General features: G+C 44.5%; 1 protein-coding gene across 3 annotated transcripts in view; it reads right to left on the bottom strand.

Moving 5' to 3' along the window:
* Window positions 1-26,831, bottom strand: part of GRM7 (glutamate metabotropic receptor 7) — a 304,853-nt gene that overhangs the window by 20,636 nt on the left and 257,386 nt on the right. The window contains exons 9-10 of one of the 3 annotated variants that reach the window (XM_063347610.1): window positions 14,069-14,315; window positions 8,562-8,654 (exon numbers count right to left, since the gene is read on the bottom strand). In XM_063347610.1, coding sequence (XP_063203680.1) covers window positions 8,584-8,654; window positions 14,069-14,315 — 318 coding nt within the window. In that variant the 3' untranslated portion in view covers window positions 8,562-8,583. Of the gene's footprint in view, window positions 1-8,561; window positions 8,655-14,068; window positions 14,340-26,831 lie in introns of those variants that run through there. The other 2 variants (XM_063347611.1, XM_063347612.1) reach the window with 2 other exon arrangements.

The following is a 26,831-nucleotide window of genomic DNA, read 5'->3' on the forward strand; positions in this document are numbered from 1 at the left end:
GGGAACGGCTACCCAGCAGCGAATTTAAGCACAACCATTGCACTTCACAGTCCGTTAGAAGTATTTTCTCTCCCAGAATATTGCGTCTCAAGCATGCACTGAAGGCCTTTCTCTTCTGTCCTGTCTGCACAGCAAGGCTCAGCGTTTAACTGCAGCGGGGCTTTTCTGCGGCGGCAGCCCGGAGACATGGGGCACACGCAGCCTTATACCATGGGCACTGCCTTGGAAATCCATCTGCAGCCTCGGCTGGTGATGGCTGCTTGTCTCACTGCTAATAATAATAATTTAATAATGCAATTAACCAATCGTAATAACCACAGGCAAACTAAAATGGTGGCAGAACAATTTTCTAGCAGCCAAAAATCACCATCTGTGCACAAATTCAAGAAAATCTGCAAATCCCCTAAATTGTAAAACCTCAACTTCAGCTTCCTTACTACCTCAGAGGCCAAAACACAGTGCAAAGTTTAGCACATGCTTCCTTCAGTCTTTGACTTCGTGGGCACTAGCTGTTAGAATCATGGAACTATAGAATTGTTTGGGTGGGAAGGGACCTTTAAAGGTCATCCAGTGCCACCCCCTGCCCTGGCCAGGGACACCTCCCACCAGACCAGGCTGCTCCAAGCCCCATCCAACCTGGCCTTGAACCCCTCCAGGGATGGGGCAGCCACAGCTTCTCTGGGCAACCTGGGCCAGGGGCTCACCACCCTCACAGCAGAGAATTTCTTCCCAATATCCAATCTCATGGACCAGTTTGAAGCCACCACCCCTCGTCCTATCACTACATGCCCTTGTATATCATTACTCTCCAGCTTTCTTGTAGGCCCCCTTTAGGTACCCTCCTGAAACGTCTGTTCTACCTACTTCCAGTCAAACTATCTGCGCTTTTATCCTTAGTGGCCAGACAACATTATGTGTCTGAGTTTGTAAACCTTTCTTGGGCGTGGAAGATTCATGATCATATTGAGTCAGGTTTTGCACCGGACGTTACGGATCATGGCTGCTCTTGGGGACACTTTTGTTATAATTGCAATAGCAATAACAATCAAAAGAGTAGACATCGCAAAAGCTGCAAAATGCAGTCGTAAGGTTTCCTGTTGCTTGGGTAGAAATATGATTCCAAATATTGCAATGTCCTAGCCTGGGGAAATTCCAGTGATTTCAGTGAAATTGAGCTGAGAGTGTCAAGTCTGATTTCATAATCCTACAACTCTGTGTCTGAGTCACCTCATTAACACAGATGAGGATGTGAGCACACGTAAGAGACTGCAAGCTACCATGTGAGAACAGCATCAGGTGGGTCCTGTCAGGGTGACATTTCCCCTGCTTGGGAGAAAAGGGGAGTCGTCATAAATATATGGAAGACAAGAGAGCCAAAAGTCTTTGTCTTTTCCCTGATATTACAATTTATGAATCTGACAAATTCTCCCTGAGAGGATGTAAGGACTGATAAATTAGTCAAAGGGATAACTTGGCGCTACTAAGAGTTTATTAGGCAAAAAAGCGAGAGAGGGACTGGTCCACGAGGTATAACGATATATGCAAAATTTACAGCTCACTCTTCTTCCAAATTGCCTAGGAAAAAAGATCACATAAAATGACAGCGCGAAACAATGGAACAAAAGAGGAATACTAATACTAATACACTAATTAATACTCATTTGTGTCTCAAAGATGTATATCTAGCTACCTAGCTTTTAATATCCAAAGCACTTATAGCCACGAATAAGCATTTTAACCAGCATTGTTCAAACCTCAAACTATAAGGTGATCGTTTAAATGCATAAAGAATTTCAGTTTTTTGAAAGCCTGACGCTTTCCTGCATATTTACAACTCTTTTATCACGTAAGTCATAAAAGGTGTGCAAAATAATTAATACGGGAGCATGCAATTATGTGCATGTATTAAAGTGCATCATCACATCTGTTTATTTTGCGATGTGAAAAGAAAGTAACCGACCCCGAAGCGTTCGGACAGGAGGGGACCCGGCCCAGGCTGCCGGAGGAACCGCGCTGCCCTGGAGGCTGCAGACTCCCCAGGGTCTCACGGTACCCACTGCCTTTTCAGTAGCACACTTAAGAGTTTTTCCAGCAAAATTTCCTGGCCGTATAATAATATTAATTAAAGAAATAATCTCATAAGCAGCTGGAGTCCAGCTATGCTTAACAAAGTCAAAAGGACTTGGCTTCCCCTGACCTACCGCTAGGTCTCACTCAAGCAACAGATGCAAAATCTTATTTCCAAGAGGTTTTAAATGAAGCATTTAAAACAACGCATACTGCTCATGGTTTAAAAAATCTATATCCATTGTGAGGGATACCCTTCACAGTCTGAAATGGCATGAGAAGAGTCTAACCTTGCATTGCCAAGAAGGATAATTGCAAACCCCACAAGATGGTTAGGGAGAGAATAATTTCTGGCACTAGTTTGGCTGCCGGGCAACAGGATGCTGTCACGGATATATAAAACCTGAAGGAAAACATTGATTCAAATGGATATTGAGACCTTGAGAAACTGGTAAAAATTAAAATGCAAATTGAATGTGCAAATGCAAATGGCGGGGGGAGGAGGAATTACATTCTTGGAACAAAAGTCCTGCTTTTTCCTTTTTTTAAAGGAGAAACCTGGAGAGAGCAGCTGGTCGCTGCGGGGATGGGGTCCTGCTCCGCTGCCCCGTGGGGACTGGGAGGGCTCTGCTCTGCCCCGGAGCCCCCAGTCGTGCTGGTGAAGAAGGGTCTGGGGACAGCACGGGAAAGGGAACTCATCCAAACCAATGAATGTGTCAAAAACATCCAACAGCACATTTCAGTTTCACTTAACACTCTTCAGAGCACACCAAACTGTATTTTCTTTCCTGCATATTGGTCTTAAGGTACTTTAGTCCTGCACATCTTCATCTCTTTAGAGGCTGTATCTGTATAGATCTTCTAGCTTAAAAAGTAAATAAGACAATATCAAACCTGCAAAATCGTACCCATGGAAAACAGGCTTCATTATGGATACTCCTCGGTGTGTACAAAATTAAAGGCTGTTCAACCTCATCAAATGTAGCTGGGCTGCAGCTTGGTAAATGTGAGCTAATGAATAAGTAATTTCTGGAATAAATACTTACGTGCCAGTTTCTGGCTTAAATTTGCAAAAGTACCAGAGTGCAAACAGCCTGACGGCGCGTAGAAGGGACCTGTGAGCATCTCCTGACCAGCCCTAGACATGTGTCCCCAGCTGGTCATGACCACTGGGAAAGCAGCTCAGGAGAAAAAGGATGTGGTGATTTCAACAAGAGGGAGGAAAAAAAAAATCACCTCTGAACTGTAGAAAAAGGAAAATAAAAAATGCAGCTACGGTTCATAGTGTGGCACAACAGCAAATTGTGTTTTATCTGCTTTATCAAACTATGCTATGCAAAGTTACATAAAAATAAGAGCTATTGCTCCTGAGGGGGAGCAATTACAACGCAGTCTGTTGCAAACATGTTTTTGCTAAAGCTTTAGTAAGTGCCGCCCCCGATCAGCGGTGAGCAGTGTTTCTGCAAGTCCCCCCCCTCCCCCCCCGACAGAAACAGAGCGAGTCCTGCCCTGGTCCTTCCCTTGGGACGAAAGGGTGAGGGACGTACAGGCTGCAGCAGCGGGACAAGACCCAGTGTACGGCACTGGGAAAGGCACCAGCCCCAGTGTGGCAGTGACCTTGCTGCAGTAAAATAGATACTCCTTTGATTCCCAATTTATTCCCTGGGCATAGAGTGGTTTGTGTTGGAAGGGACCTTTAAAGGCCACCTAGCCCAACCTCCTGCCATGGGCAGGGCATGGTCCTTCGCACCACGTCCAAAACAACTCTAAAGAGCAGCTGAAGTATCAGTTGAGAACAAGAGGAAAAATAATCAGGTTCTGCAGTAAGTAGGTGGAAACAAAACGCGAAGCCGAACTCCTGCAGGGGAACGGGACCAGCCATCCCCTAACCCCATTTTGGTAGTTTGGAGCACCCACGTTCGCTACCCCAGAGGAACCTGGGAGGAGCCTGTGCTCCTGAAGAGCTGAGCCCTTCAGTAGGAGGGTGAGAGGAAACCGATTCCAACTGAAAAACTTGCTAAAAGGGAAGTGAATTTGCTCATCCATTTTATGCTTGAGTGCCTCCGCTATCACGTGTAATCTGCTCTGCAGATGAAGTTTTACAGACCATGGCATGGGGGGTGCCGCCGCGGCAGCCGCACTCGGTGGGCGGCGATGCCATCGCTCTTGCACCGCTTCTTGCACAGACCAAGGGCGAGATCTGGGGCTCCCCCAGCACGACTCGTCCCATGATCAGCCAAATGAAGTGGAGTCTATCCTGTCAATAAAACCATTTCCAACTTGGGAAACAGGAAAATACGTATTAGGGACTAATTGGTGGTGTCGCATGGGCTTATTCAGATGTACCTCTGTGCAATACTTTCAAAATAAGCATAACGTCGTTAGAAGAAACTTATGGTAAATGTTTAATTTTTCAGTAAGCCATTCTAGAATAAAAATAGATGCAGTGAAGACCTGTCAAAGTCTTTTGCTTATGAATTTTGACTGCAAATTCCCATTTCTTAGCAGTCTCCACTGAACAGAAAATCCTTCAAGTGAGGTTAAACACAGAGCACTTTCTCAGGATGAAACCAGCCAGATTTAAAACAAAAATGATGCTTCAATCCAAAAAATAATTATTCTATACCACATACTCTAAGGCGTGACAAGCTACAGAACACCACACGATTCAGACCCAAAGCCTTCAGAGAGTTGCCCTGTCCCCAGAGATGCTGCTGCTGGAAGGCGTTGGTGGCCCCGGGGTCCCTGGGACTGCACGCAGGAGGAGGAGAAGCACGGAAAATCCTTGGCACTAGAGGGGAACTGGAACTATTTACGTCTTTCAACATAGGCCCAAGACCATTTTGAAACCATGTCATGACTCACATCACACCACCTTCATTATAGCATAATCTGAGTAATTGCATATACATTCTAGGAGAGATATGACCAAGAAACGTATTGACTTCACACAACGTGGTGCTGCACATACCTTCCAAATGATCTCAGCACTTTGCAATCACCATGGAAATTCCTCTGCATACAGATCAAGTCAAAAAATTACTTGTAAAGAAGCCGCAAACCTTTTGGAAGCAGCACACTGGGCCCAGGCCCTTGGAGGAGAGCCCTTGCCTCGGATGGTGGCTGAACTACCCTCCCTCCTAATAGGGCCATAATTGTTTAACAGCCTCAGCGGTGTTGGTGGCCTGCTCTGTGTAAAAGCCAACCCTCCCAGCTCTGCCCTTGCAGAGAGGTACAATGATTGGCATTTTCAAATTAATTCAGTTACTACTGGAGAACTATTCATTGCCCAAAGCAGCGCGCAGGACCAGCCAAGGGGAACCCCAATGTGAATTCAACAGGAACGCAAAGTTCAAGGATCTGCCAGCTGCAGTCCAAAGTTAAGAAAACATTTCTGCTGAGCAGGTTGCTGCTCCTCTTTGTGTCCTTAACCCCTCGCAGCCGAGCTCTGCGGCACATAGCTAAGGTGGAAAGGTTAGCTGCTGTTTGAAAATCTGAGGCCAGAGCCTCAGCTAATACCAATTGACTTTTCTTCTTCAAAGCAATGGGACCACTGTGGTTTAGACATGCTCAGCATCTGGCCCAGACTGAGTCAAAGTTCAGCAGAAAAGACAGACAAGCGATAAAAGGTTGCTGATGAGTTGCAGTGTTTCACCATCATCCCCCCTAAACCAACACTGAGTGCTGAAGGACTACCAGTACTATCTCCTTGCAAAAAGCAACCAAAATAACAATGCCCAGTAATAATAATCAACCAAAAAAGCAGGGGGACACTCTCCATTCAGCCTCTCTTTGATGGCTTTTATGAATATTATGGCAGAATTCAGAGCACAGCAAGCTCATGAGCATCACTCAGGTCCTTCCCCCAGCAGCAAAGTAACCCATGGCATGGTTTTCTTTGTCCTTCTTACGTGGAAGCGAACCCCTGTTAAACAGTCTGTATTACATACATGGCAAAATGCCCAGTAACTCCAGTGTGCCAAAGCAACACGCCGAAGAAAGCCATGTAGTCTTTGCGCCACCTTAGAAGAAGTCACTGACCTTGGCATGAAGCGTCAGACTTCATGCTACCCTCAAAACATTACGGTCCTTGTTCCTCAGGTCCAGGAGGCAGCAGAAGACAGGAGCTGTCTTTCTGGGACTTACATGATCTCATCTGCAATGCAGGAGCATCTCAACGTCATCTTCCAGGGGAGCACGGCAGCCTTGCACTGGGAGGCTCTGAAAGCCCAAGGGACCGATCCAGGTCGTTCAGGTATCACAAGCACTTTAGTCACTGGACTGTCTTCTCCTCCTGACCTGTAAGCATATTGCTTGGCGATGGGTCAGGAGAAAAGTGCTGCAGGTATTTGTACAGTACCAAATGTGACTCTACAGAAGCATTTAGTGTTTCTTCGCCTTGTTCAGGTGATGGAATTTTTTTTTCCCCTGACCCAGATACCGTGTAGAGTTTTTCCAGCCTTGTATTTTCATCAGTCTCAACAGTAAAGAAATCCTATTTGTCACTCACAGGAAACAATTTAAAAGCATCATAAATGCGTCTCTCCATGCATCACATAGCAGAAACCGATATAGTCAAGTAATGGCTTGAGCACTGTGTTCATACCTACATACAAATACGTTGCTAGCAAAACAAGTGTCAATTTACAACTACGTTGATGTTTTCCTGATATCATTGCTTTGCTTTTAATACAGTATATTGTCTCTTGCTGCTTTTTGGTTTGTATTCCTGAAAGAACAAATCAAAACATAGCAACCAGAGCTACAGCAACCAGCCCAGCTGAACAGAAACGCTCCCGGGTGAGAAATGCAGAACGGGACCTGATGCAGAAGAGCGCTGGTGTGGGCAAGACCTTCACAAGCCCAAACCATCCTCGACTAGCGTTTTCATAGCTTGGGGTGACCCAAATTTAAAAATCTGCTTAAAGGATCTGAATGGCCATTCGCTTTTTACAGGACTTGGATGACAAAATCGTGTGCCTTTGCGGAGAGCAATTCCTGACATTATACAGTAACGTTACATGGAAAAAATAATTTTAATTTTTAGAAATCTGTGAGAGCTCCTAATTCTTTAAATTTTAAATGGTTTTTAGATTTTATATAAAAAAGTGATTTCTCCTTAGATTTAGGGTGTCTTCCATCTCTCCCCTATTCTTCTCATCCCCTTCCTTCAGCAATTTCATCTTCTCATAGTCGCCCTTTACTCTTTCACATTTGATTTGCAATAATGCCTTGAGTGGCCCCTTCTCCTCTCCCACTACTTTGTTATATTTCCCCTGACACCAGCCACCATCAACCTTTCTGAGTCGGGCCCTCTGCCGAGGCGGGTCATTCCGATGTTCGTAGAGAGCTTCACACCTTAAATAAGGCTTTCTGCCCGAGCTGTGTAAGTTAGAATAATGGGCACGATTCAAATACAATAAAAAGCAATTTGAACACTTCGCAAGAACTCCGGTCAAATTGAAACTGGAGCTGTGGCAATTTACACCAGCTAATGATATTAGTATTTTTTTCCCTATGACTCAGAGACCCAATTCAAGCAGCATTCCCACCTTTGCTGATATAAGGTCTCACCTATTAGAGCTCAGCTAAACATTTTGAAGGCTCTATACGGCAATTTCTTCTGGCACCAACCGCACAGTACTGCAGAAACCAGGCCAGCACCTCTCATACCTGGGCAAAACCTCAAAGGAGTGGGCAAAGACATCTGAGCATGCACACGGAATTGAAGATACGGGAAATAATTATTAATGGTTGTTAGAGTCCCAAACCACGACAGTAGGTTAATTGTCTCCAATATCAAATGCTATCTCATTCCCCTAATTTCAGCAGAAAAGCCGATGAAGTGACAAATACAAAATTAGCTCACAAGATCACCACGTAGGCAGACACAACACTCAGAAAAAGCCAGCCCTCAAAAATTGTTCACTCGTGGTTATTCAGGAGTGCTCACTGAGATCACCCACAGTGGAAAAAAAGATATATATATTTTGCAACCTTTTTTTGAGCCATTTATAATTTTAGAGTAAAGGAGATTGCTCACACGTTAGCAAACTTTATTTTTATGCTGCCAAGCAACCCTGCTGGTAAAGCTGCTAGAAATGACTCAGAAAGTATTTTGTTAGTTGTTAGATCTGATTGCCATAATTAACTTTTGATGATTTGTTTGTTCCTTTTTAAAATTGTTACCAAATATCTACGTCTCCAAAAGGCTTTACTGGGACCCACCTCCACCGGTGGGAAGGAGAAGACCACCAGGCCCTTGTTTCGCTGGGGCAAAGCACAAGGATTAAAACCACCCAGGTCCTGGGTCTGCCCTTTCCAAAGCAACCCCTTCACATGGGAGCTTTAGGTAATGGATATGTGAACAATTTTTAAGTTAGATACTTGTTTTAACACAGCTGCGCTAATGCACGTTCCTCACTTAGTCATGTATATAATAACCATAATAATAATTTGAGAATAAAGTAATAAGAAGCTGGATTTTTCCTTACCTTTTTGGAAAGCAGGCAAAAGCTATACAGTAGGTGGAAGAGTGTACCAAGTAACAGATTTTTGAACACTCTTTCTTACTGGTGGTATGCAGTCTACAGGAAAAGTAAATACATTGGTATGTATAATACGTCTGTTCGCAAGAAACTCTTCACATTTTGCCCTGTCATGGAGGCCGCGACATTAATCCAACTGAAGAGCTCAGATTAGAGCAGCGATAGTGGAAAGCCGAGAGGCGCCACTTCACGAAATTAACTCGGGGCTAGAAATAAATGAACCAGTTCGCAGAAGTTCAGGTACCTCTGAACACGGGAGCAGCTGCTCAGGAAAGAGCAGGTCTGGTTGATTTTTTAATTTTTTTTTTACTCTCCCCTGAACAAACTCTGGACCATTTGGCTTTAATTTAAGACTCCCCAGTCCTTCCTCACCCAAGTTAATTTAAGACTCCCCAGTCCTTCCTCACCCATTCAGTCACTCTCAGGTCCCTTGGCATCTTCGACAACCATTCTAGGGTGTTGCTTCAGAACGATGGGATGTGCAGCGTCACGGCAGCGATGCTAAGGATGAACACGAACAAACACACAAACGCACCAGAGCACAGCACGGAGCGTTTGCACAGCGGTGTCTGCACATCTGTTCGAGCCCGGAGACGCTTGTGCTCCACATGCACTATCCACAGTTTCCAGAGGGGAACCCACACAGTCACCGTCCGTTCTCAACACACGGAGAACAGCGAGGGTGGATCTACGCTGCTCTCGCTGCCCTTGCGATAGAGAAGGGCTGACAACGCACAGGAACGCGCTGTTTTAAAATGGATGCAAACGAAGCCTGGTCTGTCTGGGGACAACTGGCAGCAATTGCACTTCACTGCTGAAAACCGAGTCAACTGCCAAGTCAATTCTACTTAATCCTAAATAAATATCGTCTTGAATATGTCTGCAGACATAGCTAACTTAGAAGCACCTGCTAACTTAGAAGTCCACAAACTTATAACCCTACTGAAAATTAGACTGAAAATTCTAAGTTTTTAGACCTTAAATTTTTCTGGCTAGCCCATGGTGACACCTTTCCTTTGCCACTTCTCAACAACTCTCAACTAACTCCTTGGGGAAAGCGGTCTCCCCCCAGGAGCTGCTCTGTCTTTCCAGCAGTTGCCACTTTGACGCACTGGGTCAGTGCCCCAGGGATGCTCCATGCCCCTGATCGGTACTGTCTACTACTGCGTACTCTGCAATACTCATCGTGATCTCAGAGCTGTATTGGTATAGCGGAGAAAAAAAAAGGGGGGGTTTGGAATGAGATTTTCCCCATGAGATTGGGAATGTGGCCACTGGAAGACCAACACAGCCGGTGCTGCCAAGTCCCGAAAGACCCTACCCCAGTTCCTGCAAGAAAGCATCTTCCCAGAAGAGCCGCTCCCAAGAGGCACACTGGGCAGCTCGCCTTCCTTCCCGTGGCTGCTTCAGGAGGGAAATGCAACACCCTTCCAAACCAGCAAACGCCCTTCCAGCGAGGTCTGCTCCTCCAGCCTGCCAGAAGCACAACCTCCTCATTACCAAACAACCGAGAGGCTGATTTCCCTGTCGCTCTCTTTGGTAAAGCCACGAATTGAAACAAGTTGCTAGGGAAAAGGAGTAATTATGTGTAAATCTCAATATAAGTTAAGTATGGGTTGGAGGTTCAAATGTTTCTCTCCTAGTCTGACACTCTGCTCTTGCAGCGGAAACACAAGCAGAAAACCAGGCAGAAACACTCACTATGTGTTCAGCCTCAGGCTTGATGAGAAGTGTCTTCTCAAGCAGCGTGAAATTCGACCAAAGACACAGGAGAGCAGAATGAACTCGTTACACAGATGGAAGCTGCTGTGCACCAAATTCTGCTCCTCTGAATCTGCTGCAAACACATGTATTAGCAGGAAAAAGCCGTTGGATGAGCAAAAGCATGTACATGCCAGATGGCGAGCTGGAATGATTGAGAGAGTTTTCATAAGTAACGCAGTTTTAAACTAAAAAGCTTGGCCTCAATATATCCCATTCAGCACAAAAGCCCTCCCAGGACATGGGGAGCTCAACTGGTGAAATTTCTTGCTTCCCATATATCCTAAATAAAAAGCTGCAGCACAGTGAGCCGCTGTTCCTCCTGGTGGGTGGGATACATGGTCACTGCATTTCACGTGACTTTCCTCCCACGTTAGTGCAGTTTCTTCTTTTATACTCACACTTAAACGTCAGCACTGGAGCCCAGCCCTCCTGAGTGCTCTGCACATTTTTTCCGAGCTCGGATTCCTGCGGATCACCCAAGAGTCATGTGCAGCGCTTCCACATGATGCTCAGCGCCGCTGCTGAGGACCACCTGCTCTAAGGAAGCCACTCAGGTATCTATAGGCCTTCCAGTTTTACATGCCCATCTCCAGTTCATTAGGCATTCTTTTAAAGTTTACTACATCACGGAGGTTTTTTTTCAAGGCTATTTTTCTCTAAAACGATCCACATTTTGCTTTAGGTTTTGGCTCTGGCATATACGCAGGACAGGCCATAAATTTGGGCATAGTCACCAAACTCCCCAATGTTTGGAGGTACCTGAATCCCACGTGTCTGGCTCAGTGTTAATCGGTTCTTAAGAGATAGGAAATATTTGCGTATTTTCAATAGAAATGGCAACCCCGGTCTCCAGCACCTGAGCGAGCCGTGAACAGCAGCAGACCCAGGAAATACAACAGAAAATCAAACTGGGAAACCCAACTGTACTTTTGCGCTTACAAGAAAACCCTTGGTAGCGAAGCCAGATCCGCATCTAAGCTAGCTTTGCACAGCTCAAAGACTGTCAAAGCACACAGTCTCAAAGGAGCCTGGAGCAGAACAAACAACCAGGACTTCCCACCCCTGTGCTCCTCACTTAAATTGCTATGAAAACATCAAACCCTTTCTTAGTTACAGAGACTATTTTCAAAATTTCGGTGAAAACGTGAAGAGTTTTGCTTGGATGACAACTGCTTTTTTTTGGAGCTCGTTACTATTTTCAATTTTTCCACCTAAAAGCGGAACTGCAAGCGTTTTATTAAACAAAATATTCACATCTTTTAAAAAGAGACTCAATTCAGGTATTCAGTGAATTACTTGTGTAGACATACATGTTGCCTTATTAGGGGGTGGACTGACAACCTACTGAGTACTACAGGAGAGCTCCCGTTAACTGCAGTAGTAGCCTACACTGGGACTAAATGTACCCAAACACTTTAAGTACAGCAGTAATTTATTTCATTTGACTTTCTAATAATTTTTATTCACACACATATCCAGGGAATGAAATAGTGCTAGTAGGTGCAGCTGATCATGTGAACAGATGGTACTATACATGAAAATAATTGAAAGATTTAAAAGAAAATTTATTTTCCAAACCATAAAAAATGTAAAAGCCCAGTACTTGGAGAAAGACATAAATTAATACTATCGCACATTTCCTGACTGGTTAGGTTGAACAAACAAATTTATATGCTTTAGAATCCTATGTGTAAGCAGATGAGTTCAGGGAAAGCAGTCTTCCTTGGCGCACACTAATTCCGAAGTTGTGCGGGTTTCGCTGCCAGGGGATGTTACCCCAGCTTTAAATCAGTGTTAACAAAACCGGGACTGACCACTGGGTGCTTAAGGCAGAAACTGGTAGATCTCGGCAAGTACAGGGATTCTGTCCCTTACTTCTCCTGCCTCTTAAAAACATATTCTAGTATATAGTCCTGGGTGAAAATAATGTATTTTACCAGGAATACAGTGGGTTAAGTGAGCAATATTTCTTTTTAATAAACGTATCTCCCTCCCAGGGAAAAATCTGACTGTTCTTTGGCAGGGGGGGAATATTCTCAGAAGTCGGAAAACAGCAATAAGATGCAGCACAGGAGAATGAGACCAGGAGGGGAAGCCCAGAGTCGGAAAGCCCCAAGCTGTAGTTCCCACGGGGGTCTACCTCTGCTTCTGCATTGAACATGTCATCATCAGAACTTTTCTATTTTTCTTGTTGTTCAAGTCCTTTGACTAGAAATGTTTAGATTTTGATTTTTCTGGAGAAGCTAACTCCATCCAACCCACTTGACCAGAACAGCGATTAGTGAATGCAGTTCAGCAACACACACGTTCTAAATCCCCTTCCCTCCTCCCCTTCCATCCTCCTCCTCCTTTCTCTCCCTCCATCCTCAAAGCCTTGTTCCGAAGGGCTGTCTCTGGGGCGGTGCTGCCCGAGCACCTGGAGGAGCGGTCGGGGGGATGGACCTCAGCAGCAGCAGCCCCACAACGAGGAGATGGGGGGACCGGGGCCAGTGGAAGGGGCTCCTTCACCAGTGCCAGAAATTTGACTTGGCAGAGTACTCTGCGGCTCTCACTCTTGCTGGGTAATACCCTAACGCGGGAAATATATTTATTTCCTCTTGCAATGAGGGCTCTATTCAGTATGATGGGAGGAGGCATAATACGGCCCTTAATTTATGAGACGCGTTTCCTTACTGCCTCATGTCGGAATCACAGTTCAGCTAGTTCAGCTAGTTCGTTTTCTAAAGACAAATTTTGTTTTTCCAGTTGGAATATATTTTGTATACCTGCATGATAAGACATCAGAGAAAAACACTCGAGAGGTGAATAAAGGGAGGAAAAGTGCTGTGTCAATAATTTGCTGGCTGTTTCCACTTTGCTTTGACAGCAGAGTTTCTGCTTTGAGGCAGATATTCAGGCAGCGGTTAATAGACAAGAAGTGGCAGGGATTTCAGCAGCAAATGGATGAACAGATCATGGGCAAGGAAAGGGCATTTCTCCACATTCAGATCTGTTTTTCATAAAAACTGCAGACATGTCTAAACCTTTCCAATATGCTATAAAGTTGTGCAGCTGTCTCCTTCCTCAACTCCTTCCAGATTCAAATGCAAATCAAATTTGATGGCCTCAGTATGTAATTTTGTGCTACAATATACCATGCTATGCACATTAAGGAAACTGGAAGCATCTTTTCGATCTTTTTTCCTTTTAAATCAGTGGCGAGATTTGCATTCACTTTTATAGGACCGGATAAAATCCTTAAATGGGAATCTTCAAGGATTGTGAGATTTTTGTAAAGAAACTTTGCAAGAAACAAAACGGTAACTCAGGTTAACGGAGTTATCAATGAGTTTGGTCCTTGTCCCTCCTTTCGTCCTGGAAACTGTACCTGCCAGGGTTAGGGAGGCTGGAGTTGGACACAGGCAGAAGGATCTGGATGGACACAAGCTCAAGGATGCTGCTGATCTCCCACTCACAGAGGAGGGAAAGGAGGAGGAGTTACTCACAGCTACCAAACGTCTTGTGAGGAGTTGCTGCCAACCGGCACAAGGCAAAAAAGCGAGGAGGAAACAGAGAATTTAAAAAACGAGAGGGACCAAAAATCTTTAACTGAGAAGACCAAATAATACAAAGACCTTAAAATTCAAATATTGGTCAAAGCCTGCGAACCCCCCCAGCCAGCCATCCAACAGAAGGTGGGCAGTACTTACTGTTTGGGTCTACGTTCTCACACAGCTCCGTTTTGGCTTCGCCATTGGGCCGGTCGCTGGGTTTGTGCGAGAGCCGTGACGACATGGTCGCTGCTGTCACCACAGCCTTGAAGCTGCGTTTCCGTTTCTGGACGTTTAGCTCAGGGTGGAAGATGATGATGTACACCTTCGGCATGTAAAGCATCCCCAGGGCCACTGAAGCACTTAAGTTCATGGATATTGTAAGTGTGGTAGTTTGTATGTAGAGCTAGGAGACACAACACATGAGACACTATTACAAATAAGATGACTAGGAAGAAGGGTGTAGTATTTCAAACATTAAGTAACCATTTAAAAGCAATTTTTAATCAGTTTGCAACTGAAGATTTGTGAGCTGAGACCTTTGCGCACTGCAAACCACCGTGAGGTCCAACCCACAGCAGCTACCTGATGTACCTACAGCCTCTTTGAAGGCTTTGAGTGTCCTTAATGATATAACTTCTACTATATCCTTATGGTATAGCTTCCATTTGTTTATTTAAAGAGTGAAGATCAGATTTGGACTGAAGCAACACTGGTATCAATTTAAATTGAGGCACTATAATAATACAGATTAGTAAAAAAAAAAAAAATCTTACTTTTTAAAAAAATTTGAGGAAGGTGGGATTTTTTTGTTTTTACTATACCTTGTTTCTCTACAATTCATTGAAATGATTTGTGTGCTCATGACATTCAGCTATGTTTATTATCAAAAAATAGCATATATGCAATCAGAGACTGGGTGCTGCCACAAGATGAGTATTCAAAGAAACCACAAGGTTTCTTTGGTACTCTGCAAATACACAGGGGGAGAAAAGCCTTTTTTTTTTTTTTTTTAAATTATCTTTTCAGAGGACACACTTAATAGATAAACTAGAACAATTCTTGCGACTTAAGAGGATTAGGCACAGTTAAAAGGCCCGGAGATGGCACAATACAGGTGTGAGGGAGCTGAAGAGGGAGCAAAGTCTCTGTGGATCCTCTTCAAAAATTAAATATACAGTAAATCCATATAGATGGGAAAATCATTACACATTGAGGGTGATTTCTTCAGAACACTATTTCCTCTTCTCTTCCTATTCAGTGCTAATCAGCCTGAACTTCTGATGGAAAAACTCCATGAATAAACACAATGGCAGAGTAAAATGCTGACTGCCCAGGTATTTCCAAATTCCCATATTTAGAAAAATATGAATGTCTCCAGCCTTGCTAGTTATAGCTACATAACAGCTGCTATTATAGTGATTAAGACCACCACTGGAAGCAATAAAATACCTTACAGAAAGCATAAAAAACGTGCTGTGCACGGATGAGTCTCCATACAGATGCACACAAGCAGAAACTAAAGTGCTTTCTCAGTTTCTGTTTACTCATTATCAGAAGGAAATGACACTGATGATGTCAGAAATGTTGCCAAATCAACAACAGTGGGACATAACCCACCTCGTCTGGTGAAGAGATACGCTGGGCCAAGTTACACCATTCAAGGCTGGGAGGGAGCCCAAGGGGTCGCCTCACCTAAACCCTGCCTGAGGAGCCGCCATTCACACCAGAACTACTCCCGACAGATCACCCTGCCGACCCTCGTCCTAAACCCACCCTCAGCGGGAGGTTTCACAGCCTGCTCACCAAGCTCTGGCAGAGCGCTCAGGTCCCCAAAACGTTCGGTCTGCACCTGAGTGAAGCTGCTGATTGTCCTCTCCTGGTGGCACGGAGAGCAGGCGGCCACCACACCCTCTGCTATCTTCTTTTATGTATTTAAATAGTTATTGCCTTTTGAAGTTTCAGCTGCCCCTTGGTCTTTGCCAGATAATGGGGTAATTTCTCCCAACTTCAAGCACGGGGAAGACCTCAGGCCCTTCTGTCTCCCCCTAACCTGCACATTGCCATTGGCTCCAGCCCCAGTCTGCTGCTCTACTGAAGCCTCCTCGCTGGAGGATTATTTTCTGAATTTATCTTACAGCACCGCTGTGAAACACGACGTTTGTTTTTCGCACTCAGGTAGCGTTGTTGCCTGCTGCTCTTCGCTGCAGTTGCTACGTGGCTGGTTATTCCTCACCTTATACCTTGCAGTTAAATGTCGTTACACTACAGAGAAATAATCTATACCTTTATTTCTCTGTACATAAGCACTATGTCTATTTGTCTCATAAGAACATTTAAAAGAGAAGACAGTTCACAATGCATTTGCTTCCTTGGAGCTGATCCTCCTTTCAGTTATGTTCACATAAATCATCTGCAGCTCAATCAGGGTCAAGTACTTTGCATTGATATAAATAACACAGACTTAAATATTTATTAAACAAATTTAATAGCTAGAAGCAAATATATAAAATATAACGCTTAAGGGCTGAAGGATAAACAAGAAGATACCCTCCTTTTCTTCAATGTGTTTGTAACTTACTACCAGCTTTTATCCTTGCTAAGTTAGGTAATTATTACTTCTATTTTATAAAAAGCTGCTTCAATTGTTATAGGAGCTGCAGGCACCAACACCCCTGAAGGCCAGGAGGATGCTGTGGACTGCACACCTGACAAACGACACCACACCGAGGGACCGTCTGGTTGCCAGCTCTGTATTCAGACCACACATCTCTCTGCTAATACTTGGGAAAAAGGCTTCCTTAAATAATGTCTGCAGTCGTCCTGGTTCGGTCTGAAAAGGATGCGGCTCTGTAAAACATGTTTAATAATTACCTCTGTTTCTATACAAAAGATATGCAACTAAACCTGACAGGCAGCGAACACCTACTCAGCAGTATTACTGAGTGAGATCTACGTTTCCTCAAGGTTAGAAAAGGTCCACGTCAGAGAAGAGCTCTGTCACAAATGCAGAAGACGTATCATCGGTACTTCAAAGCCGTGCTTTGTTCAGCAGTTAGCTCAAACGACTTCGACTCACAGAAAGTCTGTTCAAGTAGCCATACGGTGAAAAATGCATGGTGATGTTTTGCAACTAACTCTTGATTCTCTTTCCTAGCGAACATAAAAACCTTCACACAGCAAGCAGCAATTTGGGCCACAGGGCAAAAAATTAATAAAAAAGAAAAAAAGGGAAAAAAAAAAAAAGCTAATGGCACAGCAGTGCCAGTATCACACACATAATTAGTTGTTTATGTTCCACGGACATAAATAGAATATTTATGTTTGAGTACAGATTTTCTCCACCCAATCCCACGTCTTCTTCAGCATGGAAAACAACAACCCCCCATAGGAATTTTGATGAACTTGTCAGTTAAGCAAAATAACTTTTCATCACCACACTCAGGCACATAGTCATAGACACGGTGTGTGTGACAGCAACAAAAAAAATCCTAGAAAAGCAGAAGGAAAGATGCATTTTGAGTTTTCAAAAGCAAGAAGTTTTCAAAAGGAGCCTCAGTAGAAGTATTTGTTACCTACGCGTGGCATTCTCTGACTGCTGGAGCAGCTGATGAGTTGCGTATGCAATACTAACGTTTCTGTTCAGGAAGAGAAGGTAAGAACAAGTGCAGATCAGAGACATCAATCATGGAACCACGGAATTTTCAGAGTTGGAAGGGACCTCTAGAGATCATCTAGTCCAACTCCCCTGCTGAAGCAGGATTGCCCAGAGCACATCACTCAGGACTGCATCCAGGCGGGTCTTGAAAGTCTCCAGAGAAGGGGACTCCACACCCTCCCTGGGCAGCCTGTTCCAGTGCTCTGTCACCCTCACCGTAAAGAAGTTTTTTCTCATATTTGATCGGAACTTCCTATGCTCCGGCTTGTGCCCATTGCCCCTTGTCCTGTCACTGGGAACCACTGAAAAGAGTCTGGCTCCATCCTCCTTAGACCCACCCTTTAGATACTTGTAAACATTAATAAGGTCTCCCCTCAGCCTTCTGTTCTCCAGGCTAAAGAGTCCCAGCTCTCTCAGCCTTTCCTCATAAGGGAGATGCTCCAATCCCTCCATCATCTTTCTTGCCCTACGCTGGACTCTCTCCAGTAGTTCCCTGTCTCTCTTGAACTGGGGAGCCCAGAACTGGACGCAGTATTCCAGTGCAGAGCAGAGGGGGAGAATGACCTCCCTTGACCTGCTGGCCACACTCTTCCCTATGCAGCCCAGAATTCTGTTGGCCTTCTTGGCAACAAGGGCACATGGCTTGCTCACGGATAGTTTACTGTCTACCAAGACCCCCAGATCCTTTTCTTCAGAGTTGCTTTCCAGCAGGTCCACCCCTATTAATTTCTATTTCCTTCTGCTATTAAGGGGTTGAAGGTTAAACAGTTCTTTCGTGAAGGGGGTCTTCTGCAGCACCACGCCAGCAAAGTTTCCTACCTTGCAAATTCCGATGGGAGATAAAAGGAAAGGGAAAAAAGAGCTTTTGTAGAACAAGGCAAGATGAGTGACACACAATGCTTCTCATGACAAATGGGAGCTTTATAAAGATAAGGAAAACTAATAGATATGCTTATTATGCAGAGCCTTAGTTTTACGTATTTTATCTCTGCTATGTGGTTTTACCAGTCAAACATAAAAATGCAGTTTACATGAAGCTATTTCATTTCTTATTTCACTTCTTCTGATAAACTCTTGGAAAGCATTTTAGATGAATGCAAATGGGTGACTTAAAATACAAAGGATAAGATTTAACCGACAATGGGAGTCTAATAATTCATGCATGCCTTTTACAGCTGGCTGGTGAAACCTGGTAGTTTCCAAACCTGAGATCAAATTAAGAAATTAAGATGCAGATTTAGTGACAGATGCTCTAACTCGACATGAATGAGAACTGGGATTGAGCTAAGTATTGCCAGTGGAAATCAAAGCTTCCTAAAATCAATGCCGCGTTGGTGTCTGCAAGCCCAGTCCCATGGAGGGTTGGGAGCCACATTTGCTACGACATAAGGACCAAGTCATTCTGGAGGGTCGTCCTCACTCACATCTCCCTCCTCTCTCTCTCAAGTAGACTCTGAATTTTGTCAAATTTTAACTTAATATTAAACTTAACACACTGCTGTTACAAATGCATCAGACTTTGAAGCAGTGCACTGGAGAAAACTCAACCCTAAGGATATCATTCACATGCAAAGGCACCTAGATTTTATCATTTATTTTACATAAAGGATTTCCATTTGAATTTTAGATTTCTGTGTTTTCCAGATTCTTGCTTTATTCATGCAAATGATGAAAATTACCTTCAAAACCTTGAGAGAAAATTTCACTGGTCTTGAATACACACATCTAATAACCAGCAATTCTTATAGAACAAATGATATCGATGGACGATTTTGCATGAGCTAGGATTACTCTCAGAAGTAAAGCGCTGCAGGATCAAGACTTCTGGCCTTTGCTAACCCAGTGGATAGATTTCCAACTGCTGGGCCATAATAACAGAACTTATAGCTGCAGATCTTAGAAAAGTCTCTTTAGGAGTCAGAAATACTTTTTTGTAGGCTAATGCTTTGCATTCACAGTCTAATCAGGAGCAACTGCTCCTTTTATCTAATTCAGCTTTCTAATTATGCAGTGAATTGTGTTATTTTGTAATATGGAAATAAAGTGGTAACTTGAGATATTTTTGGACTCGTGTTATCACAAACCAATTTATCTCACTTTTATATGGGAATTAAAACAAATGTTCTTACATATGAAGTAGACAGTTTATAAATCTCCCAGAAGACTTCCAGGTCATCTGAAGATTTCATCTCATTCTCCGCATTACGTTGTGCAAATATAAGAATGAGAAACATTTTTTTAATAAAAATTAAAATTAGCTCCCGCTGCATTATACGTTTGCAAAAATATGGGAAGTAAAAAGACGTGAATATAAATGTGTTCTCAGGCATTTTAGTGTCTAATGTTCCCCCTCACTGAAGTTACCACATCATTTTAAAGGCGAATAAAAAAAGGAGAATATCTGTTTTCCAGTGAAACCTGTGCTTCTGGTACTTTGACTTCAAATGAGCTTCACTTAGGAAGAACCGTTGCCCTTCTCCCTCCAGCAAAGGCGTTGGCCATTCGTTACCCAAACTGCTGCAAGGGGCTACATCCCGTTTCTCATAGAGCAACACCAGCCGTTATTACGGTGACCTCCGGCCAGGACCCAGGGCAGATGCCACTGTACAAAAATCTCCAGTCACAAAGCACCCCTAACTGAAAAAAACAAAGCACCCAACTGGAAAAAAAAAACAAACCAGCCTCAACCCAGCTGTAAAAGCAAACGCCGTTCTCATTTCCTTAGACAGCTTGATTTATGGAAGTTTCAGGCAACGGCAACTTTACCGGGGCAACCATGTCTTTCCACAAGGATTGTACACTTCTGTTGTCTGAGAAATATAAAATATTATGTCTGAAGCAGTCCTGTCAGCTCTCTTTACCGCCCTGGCTCAGTAATCCTCTTTTCATGCCCCACTGAGGCTTTCCAGCAGCCCGTGCACATCCCGGGTTCCCGCCACCGGCTCCCGCGGATACAGACATACACTGGATTTCTTCACTTGGTTGGGACCAGTTCAACTGCAGATAATACCATGCCGCCCTGAAGCTTATCTGCTGACGACTTCCAGGACCCCTGCCTCCATCCCCATCCTTTTAAGCATCATAATCTGCTCAAGCTGTCATTTAGCCGTGCCCTTTGGAGAATAGAGCAGTTTGGGGGGAAAAAAAAAAACAAACCCACAACAAAACTCTCTTCCTAGATCAGGTTTTAGCAGTGCTTAGGGAGAGCATTTTCCCTTTTCTTTTAAGCTAACGTTATTTTGGAAAATAAAACAAAACACAAAAAACCTCTGTGGACACCGGGCTCCAGCATTTTGGACAAAAGGAGCAAACATCTGGCAAACCATCCAGAAAATGGGGATTTCCAGTTGCAGGAGGTCACTTAATAGATGCGAGACAGTGACTACACCGCTTATCTGCTGCGCCAACCTACTGCTCCTAATGGTATTAATATAATCCACACTATATCACTAGTTCATCATACTTTTATAGCATTTGAATATTTTATAGGCAAAAGATACATGTTCATGCCAACACACACTCTACACTTGCGACAAACAAAACACTGAAGGTTGCAGCATCAAGCAGTCAAGTGCCGTAATGTCAACCCCGGCACGACGCCACAGCCATCAGCTACACGATCACACCTGCTTTTCCCTCGGGACTCTCTTTATTCAAGGGTAGGAATGGATGACTATTTAATACGCTCTTTTCTCCTCACTTTTCAACCTGTTAATTCCCTTGCTCAATAAGTATACCCTTTGATCCCTCTTGTGAAGATATGATGCCTACTTTCTTTGAAAGATTTTTACCGAATTTTGCCTCTTTGTGAGGTTGTACCCTTGGGTGTGCACTTTTCACAGCATGCGGAAGACAACCGCGTTCCTCCGCAGAGCGGAGCATCAGCGGTGCTTCAGAAGCACAACTCAACAGCAAGGCGAGACAGGCAATGGTATGTAAATTGTGATGCTCACTAAGTTTTACAAATGACAACGGATGCTACCCAAGGGACGTTTGATAAACAAATCATAGTAGTTATGCTGATTGCAGTTATTACTGTACAAAATAGCAAGGCACGCAAATAGCCTTTGTGAAGTGTCTATGGGAATGTCACAGAATCAGTCATACCATTTAATTATAAATTCCGTGCTTAGTAATTATACGAAAGGTGACACTGAAGAAAATGATGGGATTTTAGTTTCAGAAAATTTCCTGTGGATGGTTGGATGTTTGGCAGCGCTCGGGGGGTGATCAAACACGCGTTGCTCATGGCACCCCTGTCTGAGCGGCCAGGCTGCACATCCCCAGCACACGGGGGCACGCGTGGCATGTGGGACACGCAGGCTCTGGGGCACATGTGCAGCCCCATGATATTTCCTTTTCTTTTTTTTTTTCCCCAAGCTGATTTTCAAGCTAAAGCCCATGTTTGTTCTACAGCTCAACAATGAGCTTTGTGTGCCTGACAGGAATCATTTCCCCGGCTGGTTGCAGCAGAGCTGAGGCTGGATGGCTTTCATCAGTGGAAAGAGCCGGTCTATTAAGTTAGCGTCCTTGGAAATTCTCACAATAGATCAGAAAAACCTGCAGGTTAACTTTGTGGATATATTTCAGTGTAATGGAAAAACAAAAATAATTCCACAGGAACAGCAAGTACCCGCAGAGTAACATCACAGTTCCCTCAGAGATATGAAAGTAAAGATTAAAGTTTCTAAAGTGGCTCCCCAATTTACTTTTCCTTTACACCCAACTAATAACAATCACACCGTGCTCTTTCAAGAGGTCATCAGCCATCTGCTGGCCCTCGCTAAGCAAGAGTTGATACCAGCACAGCACTGAAACCCAGCCACAGGAGCAATCAATATTTACCCTGCGGTGGCAGCTCGGCAGAGACGAGACCCCAGCCAGGCACCCTGCCAGCCCCCCTGCACCAGCAACGGGACAGCGGAGAAGTCGGTAAGCACAGAAGAAAACCTTCTCACACAGGTGGGGAGAAACGTTTTGCCTTTAAATTCATTTTGTTCTCAGGGCAGCTGAAGACAGCCCTTTCTTCCAACGGGTTCATATCCCTTTGAAGGCTTTTTTTTTTTCTTTGCTAATAATAAAATGACTAAATATCATAGACTGTTCTGTGCTTTTTTTTAGATGTGATCTCTGTGTTTACCCTTACTAAACAGAAACTTAGAGTTCCAAATAAACCACGGAAGTAATAGCTAACAGATCATCACAAAAGCATTGTGTGCCTGTGTGAGTTTCTTTCATGCATTTAACCGGAGACAATCGTTATTCCTACCAAGAGAACAAGGCGGGAGCTGAGAAAAGATTCAGATTTGAAGAATCGCCACCACTGAAGCAGAACCCAAAATGTCATTAATCTCTACAGGAAAACTAGCCAAGCCTTGCATGTTATATACAATGCAACACCGACTCATCAGCTAAGCTTCCACAATGTCATCTCCAAAGGTGACCAAAAGCAAAGTGGCCATTAGCAGGAAGCATTACATTTAATGACAACATTCCGTTGTCCTGGACAAGCAAACACACAGGGGACTCCATCTAAGAATTACTTCTCTAAATGTTGACCTCGAGGACTATAGGTAACCCTTCACTGTTGCCCAGTTTTGCTCTAGTTCTGGGAGGGATCAAAATTCAGTGTTTGCCTGCTGCCGTGGGCGCAGCGAATGCCGCACACGGCGTGGTGCTTGGGCTGGGCAGGGGTAGCAGACCGAAGATGTCCCTGCCCCGCTCTCTGGGGGACACAACGGCTGGCAGGGATGGGAACGTGCCCATACCTCCCTGCTGTGTGCTCCGCACAGCTCACAGCCGCAGACACCCTTCCGACCCGCGGCAAAACACGCACCCCCGTTAACCTCAACAACACAATGCAACCCACTCTACTGGTACGGTCTTCTCTCCGACATGCACCAGCTTCAAAAAACACCCACAGAAAGCCAAAGATCTTTCTACGTTACCTGGAGAACCCTTAGAAATGATCCCAATGGAGCAGGACCCCCCGAAAGGCGTCAGTCCTTGCATGGGACGTTGCTTCATCAGCTCACACAGAGATTTTGCCGGGTGCTTTCCTGAAGCACCCCCGTAGCCGTGACGCTCCGTGACAGCAACTGGCTGAAGCCGCATGGTCAGTTTTTATACCAACAATATGAGAATGCCTCAAATAGAAGCATCTAAAAGACTGACTTGCTGAGGGCAAAATCAAAGTCAAGTCAAGGAGCTGGATGCTCCTGGAGATGTCACCATCGTAGCTTTGAGCCCACCTCGCCTCGGGACCCATATCAAGCTGCTATGAACAGCATTTCTAAACAGAAGTGTAACCCACCCGCCCTGTTATCTTAATTATTCTGCTGGGGAAGGTCTGTGTTCATGGCCTGCACTCTGCATGCCTGTGCACCCACCGCCCCCGTCCTCCCCTCCGTCCCCTCTCCAGCACACGTTGTTGTGGAGGAGGGATGGCTCTCGCCCCATCTCATGGTGATGAGGATGGCCGCTCCTCGGGTGCCCGCAAGAAGCACCACCACGGCTCACAGGATGCCACAGGCTGCCAACAGCAGAGACGACCCACAGAGTAACCACAGCTGCTTTGGAAACAGGGGCTCTCCCCTGCCCAAGGGAACCGCAGACGGTTAGCAAATGCTAAAGCAAGCTTTGACGTCGGATCTGGTATTTCTGGCTGCCAGACAACAGCCTCTGATGTTCTGAAAAGTTGCTCTAAGTCACGTCACGAAGTACAGAGGTTTGGGAGAAGAACGTGCCCAGAGCCGTGAAATCCCCCTTGTCACAAACATGCCAGATGGGATCTCGTTCCCTCCTGACGATACGGCAAAACATGACAGCCACCATTGCACAGGTATCACGCTGCGGGAGAGAGTGGGACTGTGATAATGCTGATAAACCCCCGGACGTGCTCACAAATGCCGTCACGTCCGCTGCTCCTGATGGTTACTAGCTTGGCGACGACAACATTATACACCAGAGTTATGCAGGTAATGGGTGTGATGAATTATGTTCCAATATGTTTCTAGCAGCAGGAGGCTTAGCATACCAAAGGGAAAATTGGGGTCGTATTCTGAAAGATTACCACCTGCAGAGGCCAAACGCAAAGGCAGACAGTACAGCAGTAAACAGGTCTAAAAGGACTAATTTCCAATTCCCTCTGCCTGCACTGTAAAACTGTTCCTTCTAATGTCACGCTGCCAAAGCCAACTTAAATTTTCATGTCTTAAGAGCCCCCGACACATCCAGCTTTTCAGCTTGCATTTCACAGGCAAACGTGCAGAGTGAAGATGAAGTAAATATATGTATTTTGAATATATTTTAGTTATTTGAGCTAAGTATTTTATACAGCTTGTTCCCTTATAATAGGAACTTCCTTATGCAAGAAATTTGCATACATCATAAAAAAATAAATATTTATGAATTATATCCATAACTTGTATGATAATTCAAACTACCAAATGTTAAAGCACTTGCTCTGAGGGTTATGATGCAGATGCAGGAGGAGGAGGAATTTTGTCTCTCCAGCCTTTGAGAGAAACTCTAGCAGCTTATCTAGAAGGAAATTAAATTATTCAGATAATTGGACAGAGCAGTGATGGAAAAGCATGTTGCTGCTTTCAAAGGGCATCAAATGGCTAAAGGAGAAATTGAAGCACTATCAAAGACAATCCCACAAGTCAGATGGTTTATACAGACTATATTCAGCAGAGATTCCACATCCGCTGGAGAAAAGAGCCGTCTCTGCTTTCTGTATCGGTTACAGAGACAATAAAGATGCCCATGAACTACTTCCAATCATTTGGGAGTTGTTCAGCCAAGAAATGAACAGTGATGGCCCTGGCTTAAGTCAACAAAAGATTAAAGTTATTTCGAATTTGTGACTGCATCCCCTGACTTTCCGAGGATTTCTCTTCCAAGTAGAAATTTGGCACAGAAGGATGTGCCAGCAAAACACGCTTCTTGCAAGGACAGCAGCATTTGAAGCGAGGTCCATGCGTCTCCACCTCTCAAGTAAGATGTTCTGTCTCCTTTTGGATTCATCTTCTCCTGTTTTTTGCTGTCCCTGGGGTGGTGATGAGGGTGGTGGGTGGGCATCCAAAGACGTGGGCAAGGCTGTGACCCACCTCCAGGTGACAGCAAGGACGAGCCCTCCCAGTCCTGTACCCGTTAACACAGGAACCAGCGATGGAGAGCCGGGAAACAGCTGCACATACCCCTCCTTGTATTTTTCTTCTATATTAATTACATGTCCATAATCGACGGATTCATCCAAGAATCGATGAAATGGATGAAGTCCTCCCATGGGGACCTCAGCTGATGTGCAGTTATCCAGTGTGGACGCCTGTCCACAGGAAGAGTGTCCTGAGACCCACCAAATCATTTCACGTGGGTCACTAAAGGGCCTCCAGGTGATAAGAAGTTGCAGTGACGGCTGAGTTTGGCTGTATTTCAAGCACAGACAGAGGCGAACAGCTCAAGAAATCCCATTATCCATCCTCAGAACTGTCTAATATCTCTTGCTTGACATTGGTGTTTGTTATAATAGCTATAAAATAAGTTACACATCACTAAAAGAGACAAACACAAAGTGCAACAGAAGTAATGTACATCCCCAACTTCTATTATTAAAATAATGGCTTTTCCCTCTCTCACTGGCTAAGCACTTAGCTTTTTTGAGCTAGAAATAATTCTTCTTCTGTCATTTTTTCCAAAGATTACATCATCGGAGAAAGCCTTCATTTCATTCTTCACCTTTGCCGCTGCACTGCTAAATTGACTGACACACAATCTTGGCATTTTAGGGTATTCAGTGCCAGACTTCAGCTGCTGTTATAAATCATATTTCTCCACACTTATTGCATTTTATTCATTTTATACATGACCAGAGATTAGAGTTCAAATGAAATAGATTTTGCTATCCTTCTTATATTCCAAACGTCACTAGTCTAGAAATCTTTAATTTTACTCGCTTCAACTACTGAATAATTCAATGTAAAAGGAGAAAAAAAAAACCCAAAACCCACCAACCCTGCAATACTCGGTTTGAGATTTTGAGCAAAATAAAGTGAGGATCCGCTGACTGCCACGGCTGTATCTCTGGCGTCCACCCAGCGCTGGGGACTGTCCCAGCAGCAGGCATGGCTCCCGGCGGGTATGGCTCCGGAGCCGCGGGAGGAGTGGCCACCTCGGGAGGGCTCCCGGCAAGAGGACACACGGGCTGATGCCAAGAGCCAGGCATGCTCAAACCCTCACCCTGAATTTTGGGATTTGGGA

This window comes from Chroicocephalus ridibundus, chromosome 10 (genome assembly GCF_963924245.1).
Source record: "Chroicocephalus ridibundus chromosome 10, bChrRid1.1, whole genome shotgun sequence".
In the NCBI taxonomy this organism is placed as follows: domain Eukaryota; kingdom Metazoa; phylum Chordata; class Aves; order Charadriiformes; family Laridae; genus Chroicocephalus; species Chroicocephalus ridibundus.